Source organism: Athene noctua, chromosome 2 (assembly GCF_965140245.1).
Source record: "Athene noctua chromosome 2, bAthNoc1.hap1.1, whole genome shotgun sequence".
Classification (NCBI taxonomy): Eukaryota; Metazoa; Chordata; class Aves; order Strigiformes; family Strigidae; genus Athene; species Athene noctua.
Genome location: NC_134038.1, coordinates 38,781,435 through 38,801,460, shown reverse-complemented (window position 1 = coordinate 38,801,460; position 20,026 = coordinate 38,781,435). Strand labels below are relative to the sequence as shown.

At 45.8% G+C, this 20,026-nt stretch overlaps 1 protein-coding gene across 4 annotated transcripts in view; it reads left to right on the top strand.

Moving 5' to 3' along the window:
• Window positions 1-9,019: 9,019 nt before the first annotated feature.
• TRIM55 (tripartite motif containing 55) overlaps window positions 9,020-20,026 on the top strand; it is a 38,522-nt gene continuing 27,515 nt past the window's right edge. For 3 of the 4 annotated variants that reach the window (XM_074898885.1, XM_074898882.1, XM_074898883.1), the window contains exons 1-4: window positions 9,020-9,315; window positions 9,728-9,900; window positions 17,526-17,691; window positions 19,403-19,498. In XM_074898885.1, coding sequence (XP_074754986.1) covers window positions 9,127-9,315; window positions 9,728-9,900; window positions 17,526-17,691; window positions 19,403-19,498 — 624 coding nt within the window. In that variant the 5' untranslated portion in view covers window positions 9,020-9,126. The remainder of the gene's footprint in view (window positions 9,316-9,727; window positions 9,901-17,525; window positions 17,692-19,402; window positions 19,499-20,026) is intronic. The other variant, XM_074898884.1, reaches the window with a different exon arrangement.

The following is a 20,026-nucleotide window of genomic DNA, read 5'->3' as shown; positions in this document are numbered from 1 at the left end:
CAAAAATAAGAATGATTTCATTCTTTTAGCATTACCTGGCTAGCTAACGATATCTTGGCTCAAGTCCTAAGCCAGAGTGCTGTCATGGCAAAGGCACTGGCTCAATGTGTGGGTGCCACCATTTTCTTTTTCTCTTTTTTTTTTTAATTTTTTTTTCTATAATAATGTAAACATCTCTTGTTTACCCTGCCTGCAATCATTATTCTGGTGGGCATACAGCAAAGTATGTGTGCCTAATCAGCCTTGGTTTGGAGGGAATGTCTTGCTTCAAGCTGGTGATGGGGTCAGGAGCAAGGGAAGTGGTCTCTGCCTGCTCAAGGAGGCTGCTCTTTGGTTGATGGAACTTGCTTTTCAGGGAAAGGGTGAGACAGTCGACTCCCTTCATGGAAGAGGATAAAGTAGTTGAAGGTTGATGTGGGAAGGATGAAAAGCAGGTTGCTGTGGTGCTGCAAAGTAGAAGAGGAGGTGGGGGAGTTGTGCTGGGCTTGAGGAGTCACTTTGAAGAGCTTGTTCCACGTAGAGAACGTCCTGGGACTTAGCGCTGTGCATGCTCATGTGGTCTCCTTTCTTACCTTGTTACTGTGTCTGTTTTCCTTTGCATCTTCCACTTGGCCCTGCAAACTTTCTCCTTCCAGTTTTACAAAGTGGCTTCACCTAGGGACCACATGGAGATACCCGTTAGCCAGTTAGCAGCAGAGTTTCTCCCTTAAACTGGAAGGAAATATCCCAGCACCTTTTTGCCCTCCCTGCACGGATCCTGCAGCACGTGGAGCTGAAGGAGGAGTGTGGACAACACTAGCCCAGGGCCAGAAAGTAGAGGCACTGATCCTGCTGCCACCCATATGAGAGATTGTCCCCAGGCTTGACTCCTGAGCTTCCCCAAGGTGTCTGTCAGGGGTCCAATAAGAAGTCCCGTGATGAGCAAGAACCTTCCTCCCCACCCCAAAACCCCCTCTCTTTTGAGCTGGCATTGGAACAAATGACTAAGGGTTACCCTGAAAGCACCTCAGCCCCTCACCCTGGGAGCTGAGCTATCAAAAGATGAGAGATGTGGTCCCGAGAGAGACTCCTGGCAGGATCTGGCAGCATCCCCAGTCACAGGAGTGTGATGGCAAGTGGCAGACACATCACTCTGGGATATGGGGAACCAAGGCCTAAAAGGCGCCTTGAATACAAATTTCTGCTGCAAGGCTGTTGCCTCGTGTGAAGTGCTTCATAGCAATAATTAGGGATGGAAATAGCACCAAGGCCATACTACTTAGGTAACTGGAAGAGATGTGATTTGTAGTCTACCCATACGTAAATCTGTTATCACCACTCTCATGTTTGTGTTACAATCTTTGGGATTATCAGAAGCAGCAGAAACATGCTGTGTACTGCTCCAGCTTGTCACCTCCCAAGGTTTCCCTGAAGTTAGATTCCCTGCACACCTGTAGTGGGGTAAAGATGAGGGAGAGCCAACCCCACAGCATTAGAAAAACAGCAACACAAGTGACATGAGGAGGCAAGGCTCGCAACAAGCGCACCCATCAGAGAACTGACTTTGCACCTGCACCAGAGCAGCCTCCCTCTCCGCTGATGACTGGGTCACCCTCCGGGCTGGGGACAAGTTGTGCTTGGCTGGATGAGGTGGAAGCGTGGGGAGAATGGAGGGAAAGGGGGCAGAGAAAGCCTCAGACTCTTTGTCTTCTCCCTAGATCGTGGTATCAGATTACTGTGATGCAGTTTGCTGCCATGATCTACTCGTTCATATTGCCCAACCCTGACTGCAGGGGGTGGGACTTCACGGTGAGACATGTGCACCCTCAGGCAGCCCAGGCAAAACACAAATTTCACTGCAAAGCTACCCCTTCTATGGCAAGGTCAAAGCCTTTGACGAAGCACCCAAAAGCTGATTTGGTTTGTGGCCAAAGGACTTGCTGTCTGACCTTTCTTTCCTTCCGTTTCCTGAACTCAGTCAGAATCAGAAAGGCTGACTCCTGGGGAACAGCCTGATGGGAGAGGGGGATGCAAGACCGCATGAGCAAACGTGGGCCAGTGTGCTTGAGATGCTTCCTGAAGTCATAATTCAAAAGGATATTAATCTAACAGACTGACGCTTGATACAATGAGCACAATGTCACAGCGGATGGCATCCCTGATCATAGCTAAAATGTGTTAATTCAGCTCCTGCCCAGCTTGAAGGCATTTCCAGCTGTTGTTGTCCTTGCAAACTCCTGCATCTCTCTCATGCATTGTCCTCCCCTACGCTCACGTGAATCTCACAAGAGGGAGCAGGGGAAAGAACTTGGCTGGAAAATGGCCAAAAGGCAATCTTGCTCTTCTAATCTGACTTTCAAAAGAAAAAAAGGCATTGGCACTCAGAAACGAATAGTCATGCTGGCTTTGCTGTATGCCTAAAGAGCATTTACAGGGCAAATGAACGCATGAAAGGAAAACAGAGGAACTGGGGAAAAAAAAAAAAAAGCTAAAGGACAGAGGTACTACCTCTGTTACCAGTCACGTGCTAAGCAGGCCCATAGAGAGTGTTTTTGTTTAGCTGTAATATCATAGCGTTTAATCCTTTATCTTCCAGCAGTGAATCTCTATTCTGTCCTGGAGGAATGACCCTCAAGGTGAGGATGGACAAAAACATAACCTAGACCCACCTAGGGAGGTGGGATGGAATCTCAGCAGGTCTCTGATGTGGTGTAAAGTCATGTGCTGAGTATAACCTTAAAACCAGTCTCTCCTTTGAACTGCAGACCTCAACATTGTCCTGGAGAAAAAAGAACCTGTGCTCCTCTGCTCTGCCAGCTGAGCTATGGAGGAGATATACTGAAATAGCATCAAGAGTGGCTCATGTTGAGCAGACCAAGGCTAGGGAGAAACCTGACACTGGGACAGAGCTGTATCTCTGCGAAGTGATGAGCTGACACCAGCTGGGAAGCCTGAGCTGGACCTGTGCTGTGAAAAGCAAGTCACGGCTCTATTGAACATCGCTCTGCTTTCTTACAACAGAGCTGGTGTTGCAGCAGAAGGGTTTAAAGGGGAGTGCTACAGCCTGTTAAGGACAGAGCAGAAATCAAATCTGACCCCAAGTCTGCAATTGCCTTTTCCTTGAAATCTGGTATGCTCAGGAGGCCCCCTCAGCATGTACGTCCAGCCCTGTTGTTGCAGCACTGGCTCCTCTGCTACTAACTCAGCACTAAACACTCATGTTATTCCATAAAATGCAGGAACTCGGGGAGGAGCCATCATTCCTTCCTCTCTGCTAGCAGGGGAGACATGTAGCAATGACCTACAAACAGGCTCCCATGGGATGCTGTCACAGCAAAGTAGAGGGGAAAGGTTCAGGGCTGCATTTGAAAAGCAGGGGACTGTGCTAAAATAGTAAAGTACTGGGTCACTTACTCTCCAACAGGAAGCAGGATTCTCCCACTTTCTAACTGGTGCGTTCTCCCATTTTTCTAACTGGTTTTGTTTTATTTATATCCTTTCTTCCTTTACATCTCATCCTCACTGCAGGGCATATTTGGGGGTGTGAAAAAGCAAGCCTGTGCCTGTTATCTATGAAACTTGTCCCTAGCCCTGGAGAGGACCTATTTTTAGGTAGGCAATAGTGCAGCCCTATTTCTTCCCAACATGCAGTACTTCCTCCATGGAGTTCTTTGGACATACTGTTATCTACTCGTGAAATGTAGATCCCTTTCTAGCAGTAATGTGTTGAGGAGATGAGGGTTTGGAACCTCAGGGCTTGTGAAGTTGTGTATGGTTTGGAGAGATGCTGGACCACTAATCTCATGTTTGTTATTGCACAGCACCAGCATCAGCAGCCTGTTTCTTCAGGCTCGCTGATTTTGAAACTTTAGAGAATACAAATAATTTCAGGAAGATGATAAATGCCTTGTTTTAATTACCGTTCGGGATCACCCTGCCTCCCTGAAGGGTATGGCCCAACCACCATTTCTCATCCTGATCTCAAGGACTGTGAGAAAACCGGGACTTTCTTGTGGGAGGGCTTCCTATTTCTCTGTGGCCCCCCAATCCAGGTGACACTTGGGTCCACACCAGCCTGCTGGCATTGCTGGGGGGGCAGCAAGAAGCCATAGGGCCCTTCTTCTCCCTGTCAGGCAGCCGGGAACAGCAACCCCATGTCTTGATGTCCTGCCAGTGGCAAAGCCATGGCACACAGGGGTAACTCCCCAATGGAGTTTGTCCACAGACTCTCCCTGTTTAATCCAAATTTCTGAGGTTTGTCTGATATAATTTGTGTTGGTACTGCTGAATCTGGAACAGAAATTATAATCTGCCCTTTTATCCCATGTTTCTATCTGTTTGTTGCAAACCATGGAAGTTCCTTGAGCATGAATAAATCCAGAGAAGGCTGCTTTCGAGCACTACTCAGCTCAGGTCAGCGTCCATTCCCTATTCCAAAGAAAAGGGCAGACATCATTCCTCTTTGTAGCTTGTCACTGAAATCCTGTTCTCCTGCACATTTGACGTCCTCCCAGTGACTCACCCTTAGAAGTGCTTTGAGCCCTGCTGCAGTGATGTTGTATGTGTAAAAGGAAATTGTGAAAGATGTCATTATCTCCTGCATTGGTCCTTGTTTTCCTGGAGATCTGAAACCATCTGTCAGATGGTTTTCAGAAGGACTCTAAATACTGACCACATATGGCCTATCATCATGTATGAGATACAGAAAGACAAATATATATGTCGAATGGTAAAATGACAGTCTCAAAAGGCAACTGTTTTTGAAAGCACTTGTCTATTGCAAAAGCTCTCTTTGCCTGCATACATTGAGTCATGTACAAGTGTAGTTTCAGTATTTATCGTGGGATGTTTAACGATCACAATAAAATCGTGAAATGCGAGATACCGTTTGCAGTTTGCACTTGTATAGGTAGGAGGGCTTCATATTATAGCTGGCTCATTGGCATAGTAAGTTGTTGCAAATGTAAGTGAAATCTGAGTTTCTGCAACATGCTGGCTGTAGGTGGGAATGCCGGTGCTCACCATCCACTGCTGAGGAACTGCTCACAGCTGGGTAAATGGGCACAGATGAAAGGTGAGATGATGAATGGCCTCCCCTCTACCTCCCAAGGGATGCTTGGCTAAAAATACAAATATTTTCAGTCAAAACAACAAACAGGATGGGGAGAGGGGAAGGCCACATTGACATTTTACTCTAAAGCTCATGTTCACGTGGGCAGAAGTGGAGGCAGCAGTCATTTTTGTTGGGATATTGTGTTGCTCGGGCAGCCATGACTTCTTGCCATAGGTGAGCAAGGCAGGGCAAAGCTGGGGCTAGATGGGCAGGTGGGTCCGGGTGTCCGCCCATGCAGTGGCAGTGGCTGCTCCCTGATCTTGCCCTGCAAGGGCACCCACCAGCCCTGTCCTCTTCCAGCAGCTGAGCTCTGGTGCAAAGCGCCCAGGTGAGCCCCAATGGCCTCAGGAGTGTGGGGAGCTGCTGGAGGCAGTGTGGTGGGGGTGGGTGTCGATTCCTGCCCAGGGCACTATGGGCAGCTGCCCACCTACTTTAGGCAGCTTCCAGTGGAGGGGCCTGCCTGCTCGTGGGCTGGGTGGCAGGGTGACAGGGTTCTTGCTCATCCCTGAGGACAGGCGAGAAGTGGGGTGGCAACCGGCATCCCATGGACTGGGAGGTCCACATCACCCACCACATCCAGGTGAGGGTGTCTCGGCAAGGAGCCTGGTGTTCGCAGAGTGGGATTTATCTTTGCTGTGCTCAGTGGGGAGGTAAGTCAAGTGGGAGTTATCCTCTGGCAAAAATGAGCTTTTTCTCTTTGTTTCTCTTTGTTTTCCAGTCATGCAAGAGAGCCACAGGGCAGATTTTCTGTGACTGACACATGATAGCTTCACAGAACTGGTACAAGATAAGAGGTTGCAGAGGGGAATTCTGTGAATGCAAAACCCAGGGATGTCATTATGGCATTGAAACATGAACCTGGACATCGCTCAACCTCTCCTTCCTCCTCCAAATCCCTCTCCTAAACCCACTGCTTTGCAGCCAGCCTTCCAGGCTCTCCTGGCTGTCAGTCCACAGCCTGCAAGCTGTTACTCGCCTGCAAAAATAGAGGAGTTAGAAGCAATGTCTGTAAAAGCAAGCATATCTCTAGGAACTAGTGTCCTGGTTGTGTCAACAAAGCCAGGTAACATTCCTGAGCAAGCAATATTTCAAAAAAAATATCATTAAAAAATTATGTTTTCTTCTTTGTGATGGCTGGCAGACATCCAGAGTTTCTGTCCAGAAGTGAGGTTTAATCAGGTCCTCTTGTCCTTTGTTAGTCCTCTGAGAGATGGCTTGGCTTGGTGACTCTTTGGAGGTGGACAGCTGTGCATGATGGTGGTCTTCCCTTGAGGGTGTGGAAGGGGAGGAAGGGCTGCCAAGGAGAGACAGGAGGGTGCCAGGCTCTTTCTCAGTGCAAGTCATTCAAAGTCCAGCCTAAGCTATCTGTGCTGAAGACCAGCTGCAGGACCATCTTGTGGCTCTGCAGCCTCTTGGGCTTTGCTCTTCTCTTCCTCCTTGTTGCAGTACAGTTGTACAACTTGTGGCTTTCCTGGCACTTCTCATCCAGCCTTCACAAGCATGGCTGAGCCTCCACAGTTCCTTACCATGCAATTACTGCTGTGGTTTGTAATACTTTGACAGAAAAAAACTGTACTAATTTTTCACATGTCTGAACTACATATTCCTGTGAGAAAAATATTTCAGCTTAGGCCTTGCTGCAGAAGGTGGGTTATTCTTTGTTTTGTCAGTTCCTTTTTGTGGTTGTGCTGTTTATTATCTGTTCCATATTAGTGTGCTTCACCACACAGAAAACCAGCAGCAGACTGTCCCTCACCTTGTTGCCATCAGATGTCCTCTGCAGATGAATCAGGTGTCACGCTCAGCTTGTTAACAGAAGGTTTTTGTGGGCTACAACAGGTAAGTATAAATCCACCAGAATTACATCCCAGAGGCACATTACAACCTGAGAGGTGCCTCAGTTCATTGTCCAAAGGGCTATCACAGCAGCAAAATCGCCCAGCTTTTTTCCATGCTGTGAACACCCCCATCCATACCTCACCATATGCGTGTGTTCCCGTGGACTGACATTTCTAACCTTCAGCTTTTCCTCTCAGAATTTCTCTATTTCTGCCTGTGGAAGTGCCTGCCTTGCCAGGCAAAGACAGCTTTCCTCATCTAATTCAAAGCCCCTTATTAAAGCAGGTTTTTGACGCACGAGGAGCAGCTGACTCAGAGTTAGGAGGATAAGAATGAGGCGTTCAAATTCCTCCAGATGCGAAAGTCACCTCTGACCTGGCCACAGAGGGGAGGGGGAGAAGAGAAATATCTCTGGTTGCTGCCAGGAAAGGCTCCCCGCCAGCCCTGCCAAAGTCCCAGCTGTCCGTGGCTCAGCTGCCGGAGCCACTTCTCCCACTTGGCTCTGGGGTCTTCTCTGCACCAGGCAGTGGAAGCAAAGGTGTGATTTCAAACGGGTTTAACTAAACTAGCACAAATTTCCCATGAATACAAGATTCTAGATAAATCTATTTGGTTTTATGTGACTGCTGACAAATGTGTATGTTTACATAGGGAAAAGTCCAGCTCTACGGACTGCAAAGGGGTGCAGGATTTCACTCAAACACTTAAAATGTATGCAAGGCATTGAAAATAAAATAGTCAATCATACATTTAATGTGATTCATTGCCATTGAACGCAGAGAATAGTATTAATTTTAATATGGAAATCAATGAAAACCTTCACTTTTATGTTTCTCTGAAGTGCAGAGTTTCCAGACTGGTGTTGCATGCGGATAAAGGGCCCTGCTTTGAACTCGGGGTCTGTCCCTGGACACGTAAGGGACTCGCTCGGCTGCTCTACAGCATATTTCAGATGCAAATTTTGAGGTAGAGCTTTCTACAAAACATTTAGCAGAGAAAGTATTGTAGTTATTGATTAAAAGAGAAGACAATATTCTCATTACACGTACAGTACAGTGGCAAAGTGATTTTATACAGTACATGCAGGTACTTTGGCTTAAATTTGAGGATGAGATATTTATTACTTGTACAGTTGTGTGATAAATTATTGGCAAGTAGAAGCACAGATGGCTTTCCCTTAAGATCAGGCATCACATGCCACAAATTATCTGGGAAATTGTCATTTTAAAAATAACTCTGGAACAAGTGCCAAGCTGAGAGGGATATCAGTGTCTAATAAACAGATATAAACAGAGCAGTGCCCAAAACTAAAATATATTTGAATTAAACTATGAGGAGAGAGAGCATATACAATTAGCACCTATTCTCTAGCAGTACAAATGAAAGCTTTTCATACTGTATTTCTTCTGTCTCTTTCTCATCAGAAAATTCAAATCATGTTTTTAGTGCATATTTAAGCCGTTGGGGAGTTAATGGCTTGAATAGTCATGTTAGATTCTTATGTTACAGCTCCTAAAAAAAAATCATACCGGAAGAAACTTAAGCACAGTTATAGGCAGGCAATTTTTTTTAAACTGGTTTTCAGGGTGGTGACATGTTTATTCCCTGAAGTGGCTGAGCTCTGGCGCAGCCATTGTTCCTATTGTCTTCTTCAGCAACCATGTGTGCTTCACACCTTGGAAAGGCAAGATCCTGAACCCTGCCAAAACACACAGGCAAAGTTCCATCCTGCATCTCATGGCTACGGCTGCTTGCTTAAAACAAAGTATTTATTAGGCTGCAGCATGTGGCTGCGCAGATTGGGACAGCCCTACACTCTCCACCACAGTGCAGAGATAAGAGCGGGGAGCAGGTTGCATTTGCTTATCTCTCGCCCTCCTCCTTGAGGGGTGAAGGCTGCCATGTGTGAGTGAGGAGAGCCAGGGCCCCGCCGGCTGCCCCCCCCCCTCCCTGTCCCCCCACCAGCCGTCACCTGTCCCAGCCTGTCCTCTCCTCACGCGCTTATATGGGCACGGCAGGATGGCATCTTGTGACGCCGCACTGCTAAAAACAGCCCCGGCTCCCTTCAGACCCTCGTTTAAACAATGTTCTCCGGCCAGAGCAACCCAGAGAGCCTCTGATCGCAGCACAGCCTTGGACTTATTTCAAAGGAAATTAACCCGGAAACCCCTCCGTGAGGCCGTGATCCTGAGCGTATGCCCCTGGAAAAGCTAGGGATGAGCACCTCCCTGAACTACAAGTCCTTCTCCAAAGAGCAGCAAACTATGGATAACCTGGAGAAACAGCTGATTTGCCCCATCTGCTTGGAGATGTTCACCAAGCCTGTGGTCATCCTGCCCTGCCAGCACAACCTCTGTCGGAAATGCGCCAGCGACATTTTCCAGGTAGGTTTCTTCCCACAGAAAGCACTGGCTGAAATGAATGGAAAAGCAGAATTTTTTACATGTTTTAGTTGATTGCTTTTGAAAGTCAGTAAGGGGGGAATGGCGGGGTGTGGGAATGGGACACAGGTAGTCATCTAAAGCAGAAGCTGAGTGTTCCCGAGGGCCGTGGTTGAGCCCACAACAGTGTCACCTGTTAGCTGCGGGGACACGGCCACATGCGTGAGCTGAGGAACTGGCTTCTCATCCAGCAGTTGCCAGGTGCTTTCCTGGGGGTGACTTGTCAGAGCTCCCCTCTCCTTGGGCATATTGACAATTTCCTATAAGCATATTTTTGCCCCAGTGCTTTTGAAAGAGGTTTTCATGGTTTTACATGGCCTGACTCATCTCTCCTTGTGCTGCTTGGCAAGAGCAGGCCTCCAACCCCTACCTGCCAACCAGAGGAGGCACAACCGTGGCGTCGGGAGGCCGCTTTCGCTGTCCCTCCTGCAGGCACGAAGTGGTCCTCGACCGGCATGGTGTCTACGGGCTGCAGAGGAACCTGCTGGTAGAGAACATCATTGACATCTACAAGCAGGAGTCCACAAGGTAACAAGTGAATGTGTGCCCTTCAGAGGTTTGCCACAAAAGCAGATATGGCTTAGGAGGCTGCTGGCCGTTGGTCTTTCCATTTAGCGCACGTGAGGTTGATTTAGTTTTCTCTCTTGGAAATGCAAAAAGGGATCATGCTGCCATGCATACCTGTCTGTTTGCTGTGCAATGAAGTCAGCTCTCACCGAGCACAGAAAACTGTATCCAAATAGATGCTGGATTTCCCTGCTTCCACTTATAGCAGAGGATTGTGCGACGCTTATTCACATGAGCACTTACCCATGCTAGCAAAGCCCTTGAGGTCAACATGGCTACTGTGCACATGAATAAGGGGAAGGTAGCTAGGTTCACATCATTTATTTTAAAAAGTGTTTGGATGATTCTTATTCGTCTTTAACCTGTGTGTTCTCACGCTAAAGAAGGGTAAGAAATTTCAAGTCATATTAGAAAATCCTGAGGGACAAACAGTGCAAACAAGACAAAAACTAAATTTAACTCAGAAGATATACTGCATCATAATGTCAAATCAAAACTCAGTAAAAAAAAAATAAAATCTAAATTCCTGTCAACTTGGGATGTGAACTCATGAAATCAAGTCTTATTCAGGACTCCATAAAAGAGAAGGAATAGCCAGAAATAATATGTATCAGTGCTGTGTGGCTGTGCACAAGAATCAGGACCTCAGGGCAGAGATACGAGTTCATCCTAAAAAGTAAGAGTACTCCTGAATGTTAATTTCCTGCACTGGATGGTGATGGATCCAGCAATAGAAATGTTTCATTCTCATCTTTTGTTCCCTGGGATGGGTTGGACACGTGGGGAACTTAGTAGGGGGAAGCTAAGCCTGACCCCAGGCCACCAGGCAAGCAGTTCTCACCAGGAGAATCTGCCTGTTGTCACCAGTGTGTATCCATAGCGCCAGTTTTGTATGTCAAGGTGTTTTGTACACAACCATGGGAGCCCGGTGCCTGGGATGGCTTAGGGCACTTCTACCCTCCTCCGGCAGGGGACAGTCACCAGCACAGAGAACGTTTCAGAGCCAGATGGTAGCTTTTGGCTATTCTCAGCTGTTTGAATCTCTTTGGGGACTGTTGTAGCTGGACATAGGTTGAAGATCCAAAGCGTCAGAGAGCACAAAGGTGGCTTAAAACTCCTTTCTGCTGCCCTCCATGCTCAGTGCCAAGGGAAGGTCAGCTACCCTTGTGTGTGTCATTGATACCCAAATATTATTTTAGTCAGGAAAATCTCAGTGGAAATGAATCAGTGGTGGAGTGGTGGAGTTTACTTTTGACCAAGTAAGCTGGACATGTATGGTCTCATGTCTTTCTTGGTTTGGGGGCTTTTTTCAGCTCACAGTTGTATTTAACTTAAAAAATAATGAAATACAGCTCCTTTTCCCATGTAGTTAATGGGAAATTGGAACAAAATTCAGTTAAACAGAAATGTAAGAGATTTAGTAGATATTTTTAAAATTTTGTGAAAGTAAAACACATGATGAATAAAAGGGGAGAATAGAAAAAAATACAGATATGAACATGTATTTGCTAAGATATTTGTCCAGAAGGTTCATTTATTTAGTCTGTTAAGGTGCTTATTTAACCTTCACTTATGTCCTTAGGATGAAAGTTGTCATCAGGGTTACGTAGCAGCAGCAATGCATAGCAGCATTATCTAAGCTATTTGGCACTTTGCAGACTTCAGCTGCTTATCTGTCTCTGCCTAACAGTTCCTCAGGCTCCCATGAAAGTGTGAGCAAGATTTGCCATGGCTTTACCCTATACTGTCCCGCTGAACAAAAAAGTCAAGGGAAATCAAGTCTTTTCCACTTCTTCCTTTTGTACCAGTCTCTTCCAAACTGAGGGTTGGAGTCTGGCAGAGGTACATGAGACGGAGGGTGAGATGTGACCTTTGACTCCTTGGTTCTTGCCAAGATGACCCTTCAAACTGGCAGCACCTGAGATTTCCAGACAGGAGCCTCTTCCCCTCGAGTCATCCTGTGGGTATAATTCACCTAACTGTGTGTGCCAGAATAATGCCAGCTCCCAGCTGCATTTCGCATGAACTTAGGAGAGTGAGGAGGAATCAGCTACGGAGCAAGCTTTGTCTCCTACTTAGGCAAAAATAATTTATTTCAAAAATATTTTTTAAAAATTTGAGTGTCTATTTGAATTAAGGAACTGGGCTTTTTAAAATAAAAGCTGGGGCAGGAGCTGGGCTATGGGGTTGGGAGGGTCTGCCCAAGCCCTCACATGCAGCCCCTCCTATTTCTAAAAATCACATCATATGGTCTTTTATCCCATTGCTCATCAAATTCCAGCTGATGGCAGCGTAGCCTGTTGCCTAATTTAGAATCTATTAGCAACACAAGAAAAGAAATCTTCAAGCAGGACGTGGCTCCTACAAAGCTTTAAAGGACAGCAAAGGACTCAGTGGAAATAGAGTTGGCTAAAATATTAAACCAATCTTTGAAAGTCTGTAGGCCACTGATTACCTGAACTATCTGAGGAACATCAAGGTGCCTGCTGCCACTAGGAAAAGGTAGCAACAGGAGTCTGTGACTTCTCACAAGCTCTGGCAGCCTCTAAAAAGCTCGGCTAGCTATTCCTGATCAAAAGGTGCTTTGGGCTTTGTTACCATCTGAAACCTGATCAGGGAGGGCTGAGTGGTCTTTCTGCCTCACACCTACCAGAGAGAGCCCTAGGTACAGGCTGTCCCTGCAGCCCCAAGCACAGATAGAGCAGTGCATGCAGCTGTGTGCACAGCAGGGACCAGTCGCTGTGCTGAGGGCACGGTGAGTGGGCTCTGTGACAGTGGTGACATGCTGCAGAACAGGGTAGCCAGCACTGCCAGGAGCAGCTATCCCTGACACCTCAGAGGCCTCAGCCACAGCTCCCAAGAGAGGACATGGCTCTCCAGGATGGGCTGCAGGGATGCCTGGGCATCTCAGATAGGCTGGACCAGGGAGATGGGCTCCCTGCTCACAGGTTGCCAAGCAAAGCAGCTGCAGGAGGACGCCTGCAGACTACCCAGTGAAAGAGATGAGGAGAGAGATCACCTGGATCTTCTCCAACTCCCCATGGAGACAAAGCCCCAAGCTCACCTGCACCAATGATTTTCTTGGGCCTGGCATTCACAGTAGTAGTGTAATGGAGCTGCAGGAATCCCTATGTCCATATGATCTTTTGTAGGGTTCTCGTTTTTCAAGCCCGATTTCTACTCTGGGTACTGATGGGCTTTTCACTGCTTTTGGCGGAGTCCATCATTGTGGTTGATTTTTAAGGACCACCTCCTCCAGGCTCAAGAATGGTCTATCCCCAGGAACTCAAGCAATGGTGGCAGGATACCTGCACTGATTAACAGGGAGCTCCTGATAAAAAACCAAAACATTAAAAAGGAAGCAAAAAGAAGGTGGACAGGTGACTCAGGAATATTTTGAGACACTGTACAAACATGTACAGATGAAGTTAGGAAAGCCAAAGTCCGCTTGGAACTGAACCTGGTGAGGGACATGAAGGCTAAGAAGAGCTTCTACAGGCAGCAAAAGGAAGATTAGGGAAAGTGTGGGCCCAGTGCTAAACGAAGCAGGGGCTCCTGTGACATAGGGCATAGAAAAGGCCCAGGTACTCAATGCCTTCTTCACTTTGGTCTTTACTGGTAAGATCAGTCTTCAGGAATCCCAGGCCCCCAAGACCAGCTGGAAAGTCTAGAGCAAGGAACTTAATTTCAGTGGAGGGGGATCGGGTTAGGGAATTATTAAAAAAAACCCTGGACATCCTGATGGGATGCACCCATGTGTGGTGAGGGAGCTGGCTGATGTCATTGCAAGGCCACTCTCAATAATCTTTGAAAGGTCACAGTAACCAGGATAGTTTCCTGAGGACTGGATGGACTGCAAGAAAGCAAATGTTTCCCCAGTCTTCAAAAAGTGCAAGGAGGAGAATCCAAAGAACTACAGGCTAGTCATCCTCACACTGGTCCCTGGAAAGCTGTTCAGGGAAACCCTCCTGGAAATCATTTTCAAACATAAAAAAGACAAGAAGGTGATTAGAAATATTCATAATTAATTTATGAATGGGAAATCAGCCTGACCAACCTGATAGCCTTTTATAGTGAGATGACTAACTCAGGGAAGGAGAGGAGAGCCGTGCATGTTGTTTACCTAGACTTGTAACACTGTCTTCTGGAACATCTTTATTGACAAGCTGATGAAATAAGGTCTAGAGTGGACAGTAGGCAGTGAAGTGGACTGAAAACTGGCTGAACTGCCAGACTCAAAGGGTCATGGTGAACAGCATGAGGTTAGGGGGAGGCCAGTCATTAGTGGTGTATGCCCGAGATTGATACTGGAGCCGGTACAGTTTAACCTCATATATTCGTACAGATTCTCTCCATTTCCTGACCAGGCACTAGGTGATGTGATGGTACAGGAATGGCTACAGCTATCTTAGGTCCTCAGTAAGAATACTATCGAAGTTGGATTTATAGAAATAGAATTCAAATAGAAACCTTTATGGATTTGTAAAAATCCTGATGAATACATGCCTTCTAACTAAACAGTAGTTTTCCTAAGGTCTTACTATGTCCTTAAATAAAGTGTGCTCCTTTACGTGCCCAACAACTTTGCATTTCCTCACCAAATCTCAGAATCCCAGAATGACTCTGGAGGTTATCTGGTCCAGCCCCCCAGCTCAAGCAGGGCCACTCAGAGCCAGGTGCCCAGGACCATGTCCATATGGCTTTTGAGTGTCTCCAAGAAAGCAGACTTCATAACCTTTCTGGGCAACCTGTGCCAGCGCTTAGTCACCCTCACAGTGAAGAGCTGTTTCCTTATGCTCAGAGGGAACCTCCTGTGTTTCAGTTTATGCCCACTGCCTCTGGTCTTGGCATGGGCCACCTCTGAGAAGAACCTGGCTCCATCCTTGTTATATCCTCCATTCAGGTATTTAGATATCTGAAGGTATTGATAAGATCAAAGTCATTGTTAAGATCCCCCTGAACTGTCCTCCCAGCTCTCTCAGCCTCTCCTCACAGAAGAGATGCTCTAGACCCTTAATCATCTTCAGGACCCTGTGCTGGGGTCTCTCATTGTCTCTTGTGTACTGAGGAGCCCAGAACGGGACCCAATACTCCAGATGTGGCCTTCCAGTGCTGAGAATTCTCCTCTCCATAAAACATGCACAACGCTCTTCACATTAAGGTCCAAACCCAATTTTAATGGAAAAGAATAAGCCTGTAGCAGACAAACATAGGGTTAGCACCTCAAAGAGCAGTCAGAGAATGAAGGCACAAAGCTATTAAGCTACTTCAGTAACCTGTTGCTTCTTTGGTCACAATCACATCTATGATGAACCTTTTCTTCTACTAAAGCCATGCTGTCATTTTCCTATTGGCTACTCCTTAATCTCCTGTTCCAGGAGCAGCCACATTTCAGATTTAAGAGGTTGTGTTTCGGCCTTTTGTACACTAACACAGACCTAGAGGATCCCCTCTGAAATCACGGAATATTGTGCTAAACATCTCTCATTTCACACAGCCTAGGAAGGAGACTGTAGATCTGTTTACTTCTAGTATTCTGTCACTTCAGGACCCCACTAGTTCAGGGAGTTCTGCCAGGTTTCTTCCAGCTCTTCGCGGCATCTTTGAAGGTTGGCTACTTCTGGCTGAACTTGCTTGACACTGTTGCTTTTTTGCCCTGTGTGATGTGTCTTTCATGCTAGTGGCACGATTCCAGTGTCAAATAACATTCTAGCAGTTTCTGGTTCTGATCTATTTGCAGAAAGAGCAGCTATTTCAGGCTTAATTAATCACTTTGAAATTCATTGTCTGTTATTGCCCTCACATTGTGGGCCCTCCCACTGGTGCACTATAACATGAATATATTAGGGGCTGTTTGCTGTCATGTGCAAACAATGTAAAGCATTTTTTATAGTGGAAACACACCTCTTTTCATTAGCATTGAAATGATGCTGGATTTAACACACAGCATGCCTTATGGAAATCTGACCCAAATAATACAGGCTTTCTTCAGAAGTGTCCACCTTGTTTTTATTCTAGTATATCGTGTTATATTGCGGATTACAGATTATCCTTATGAACCCTTTAAATTCTAGTGCTCTCTTGAAATTAAAAAATATGAATGCATGAGACATTTTCTTTGTTGCTTAATCTTTTATTAAATGCATCTAAATGATCACATTTCATTCCCTTCAGAAGAGAAAACCTGTACTTTGTCATTAAAAATGTCATGTTCGCTCTAACAAACTCTATGGAATAACTCTACTGTAATATAATCTAAAATAATTATTTTTCCATACATTTTTAACCTTGAATAGAATGACTAGTTGCCTCCTTACTACAGAGCTCTGTGGAATGGCTTTTAAAAAATGTTTCCATGCAATTCCATTAAATTCTATAGTTTTAGAAAATATTTTCAATCTAATGATGAAAAGATATATTTCTGTGATGCCACTGCTCCACAAGTAAGTCATAATTCTCTTTCCAAATGGTAGCAGAAGGGAATAATGGCTTATGTTGGAAATATTTAACATTGTCACAGTAGGAGTGGCAAACTTCAGAGGCTTGAACCTCCAGGCACACTCCCACCGTCAATCTACTGACCCTGTCCTCTGGTACCACATCCTCACACACTCACGTGCTTGCCACAGATGTGCTCAGGGTGCTAAGCCTGAAGTGTGGGCTAAGAAAAGCACCAGCCTGCCCACACGGACTGGACCAGAGCTTTCATTTACACTGGGAACATCAGTTAAGTGGCTCATTTAAAGGAAGATACAACTAAAGTAGTTCCTAAAATATCAGGGATTGACTTGTATGTATGTGGCTAAAGCATTTTGGTGAAGAGAAGATCAGGACTGAGCTATAGTCTGGTGGCAGTTCCTGGCTTAGCACAAGAGAGGAACGCTTCTTGTGTGTCCCATGCCCTTAGTGATGAGTACAGTTGAGTTACCTACTGTTAAAAAGTTTGACACTGTACAAGCTAGACGTGTGCCACCTAGCTAAAATTAATTTATGTGAGACCTTATTTTGGTTGCTGGCCTAGTGTAAAGGCTTTAAGGACCCAGTCCTGTTTGATATTGACAGTCCTGACCTGGGCCTCACAAAGCTCATCAGCAGAGATAAAAAGGTAAGGGCATATAGGTCCATAAATACCTACAACTCTTGCTTCAAATTAGTCCCCTGCGTAAGAGCTTTGCTGCCTTAAGGCTAAGGACCCAACATTTTGCACGATGAACTCAAAAGAAATTACATATGTTTCATAATTCAGACAGGTGTTAGATAACATGCTAATTAAAGAACACAAGTAGTCTGAGATCAGTCTTAGTGAGGTTATTTACATTTTTAAATATGAGCAAGGGTTCAGTCACACTCACAGCTGGAATCCCCGTATGAAGTCATGTTGCTATATTGTCATCCTGTTGTGTCACGTCATTAAGATGTACCACTGTCTGTTTAGTCATCCTGTGTGGCAGGTTAAAGTCTACGTTGCATATTCAGGTCAGCCTTGGACACTGCTGTATGAATGTACCATATTGCACGTTGGTACACTAAGTGTTATCACAAACTCATTAGCACCAAGTTTATTTTAAACTTGTTTTCTTTTGCAGACCTGAAAGGAAGTGTGACCAGCCAATGTGTGAAGAGCACGAAGATGAGAGAATTAATATCTATTGTTTGAACTGTGAAATGCCCACTTGCTCCTTGTGCAAAGTCTTTGGTGCCCATAAAGACTGTCAAGTTGCTCCTCTCACAAATGTTTACCAGAGACAGAAGGTAAGTATCTTTTTGTATCTCATAGTCCTTCCAGCAACTGACAGGACCACTGACAGGAAAGTATTTCCACGGGCTACCTGTGAGTTTCCATAGGGGCCTGGGTGTGCCTCTGCCATTTCTGTGTGTGAATGAAAGGCTCACACAAATCTGTAGTAAATGTCTAGAAACACAAGAAAATAAATTTATGAGACCCCACACAGAAAGATATTACAGTGTCCCAATTTTTGTCAGTATAGTGAGTAAACATTTTAGGGAGTGATTTGATGTGAAGCTGAGGATATCTCTTTCGAGGTTCCTAATCTCTTTTTTTCAGTGATTTTAGACCAGAAAAACAAGCGGGATTTCCAACACTTGAACTGGAAAGAGAACAGACCAGTACAAATCAAATAGTCATCTATCAGGCACTTCGGCTTTTAAGCATCCCTTTTTAAATAAAAGTTAAGTGAAAAACCTCTTCCTGCAACTGAATGAAGGAATATTCAATAGTTGGCAGCACAGGATGTACCTAACATCCTCTGCCCTTGCTGTCACCAGTAAAATACTTGTTTATTTTTAATACAGTATTAATTTAAAACCTGACTCACTGGGTTATCCTCCTGAGATAAACAGCTCATTTTTCTGGAGGGCCTCAGTGGGGCAAGCAATCAGACAGGCCAAGTTTGCAATCCCAGCCTTCAACTTTGTCACACAGATGCTTGTGTGTGGAAACTACAAATGAGAAGATGCTTTAGGAAAGTAGTTACAAGCATCCTTTTCAATCAAAAAAATGAGGAAGAAGGGGGAGAAGTTTCTTGGACAGAATCCACGCCTCTGATCACTCCCTTTGTAAGCAGTGGTTTCCTTCCCAGAGTGCCTCTGGGAAGGGGCTGTCATGCCCAAGACTGGAGGTGTAACCTGGAGGCTGCAGGATGCGTGCATCAAAGGGTCCTTTACAAAGCTGTGGAGTCCACAGACACGGTTGCCTCAGTCACTACAGCTGTGTGCCCAGGGCCCCTCACCCTCCCCAGCACCCTCATCAAGTTTCCTAGAGACCATCTTCCCTGTCTCTGGTCTTCTAAGAATACCTCACAGTCATCCCCATCATCACACTCACGCTGTTTCCTTCTTCCACTCATTTTTGCTCATGCCAGTGGCTCAGCCTCCACCTTCTCCTTTTCCTTTCTCCCTTCCCCTCTAATCACAGCCCCAGCCCCACTGCCCTCATGCCAGGGGCTCTGTAGCACCCTGGTCCCTCCAGGTCCATGGGCCACCTCTCCAGGGCCAAGAGCTACAGTTCTTCGGGAAATACCAGTGTGGCATGGTTAGACCCAGACACTAAAAAAAACCCAAACAAACCCTCAAGAGAGAGTCTTTTCTCTCAACAAACCCAAAAGGAATATTTTGGTCTGTTGAAACATAGCGCTTCAGACAAAAGCATCTAGAAGAACCTCCTAGAACAAAGTGCTTCCTCCTTTCCAAACCACAGTTTCTTCTCCATGAAAAGTTTCAAAACATTAGTGTTTTCATAGTGTTTTATGAGAAGAAATAAATGTAAAAGAGCTAGTGGGTAACTTGAAGGCAGGTAAAGCTCCAATTTTTCTTGGTTCTGGTGGAAAGAAGAGGTAGTACCCTAGTATGGCTCATTAATCTCCTGCTCCTCACTGTTAGATGTGCCACCCTGAAGTGGGACAGTGTCTAACACCCTCCTGCTTGCTCTCCACTTACTACCTAGTCCGAGCTGAGTGATGGCATTGCAGTCCTGGTGGGGAGCAACGACAGAGTGCAAGGGATAGTCACACAGCTGGAGGAGACCTGCAAGACGGTTGAGGTGGGTACCACCTCTTTACATACAGTTATTTCAGTGTGAAGTCATATCTTTTAAAATGCTGGTCATGACAATTCTTTAACAGACCTCACTCTACCCAAATATATTTCCACACTGTTTTGCTAAACCCTTACCTGTGGCCTTGTGCAGTGTCAGCTGTACTGCCTGAACCAAAGGATACATCCTGCTCAGCACCCTGCCTCTGACATTGGCCGTGTGGTTGAGGACAAAGAGTAAGGATAATCCATATCAGCACATCGTGTTCAGCATTCTTAGTGGCATAGAATACCACTGAAGTTAAAAGCAGATCCACCAAAATGCTAGCAACTCCTAGCTCATTTAACATCTAAAATCAGGCTCTAGAGCTGTAAAAGACCAGTATTACTCTAAAGCCTGCATAGTCCTCTGAACAGAGCCTTAGTCTCAGCCACAGGTTAGCCACAGCAGCTCCCAAGTATGTCAATGAGCTTTGTATTTGGTTGTTGTGCCTTCTGTGCATAAGTAGGTTTTTAATATACTTATGTTGTTCTT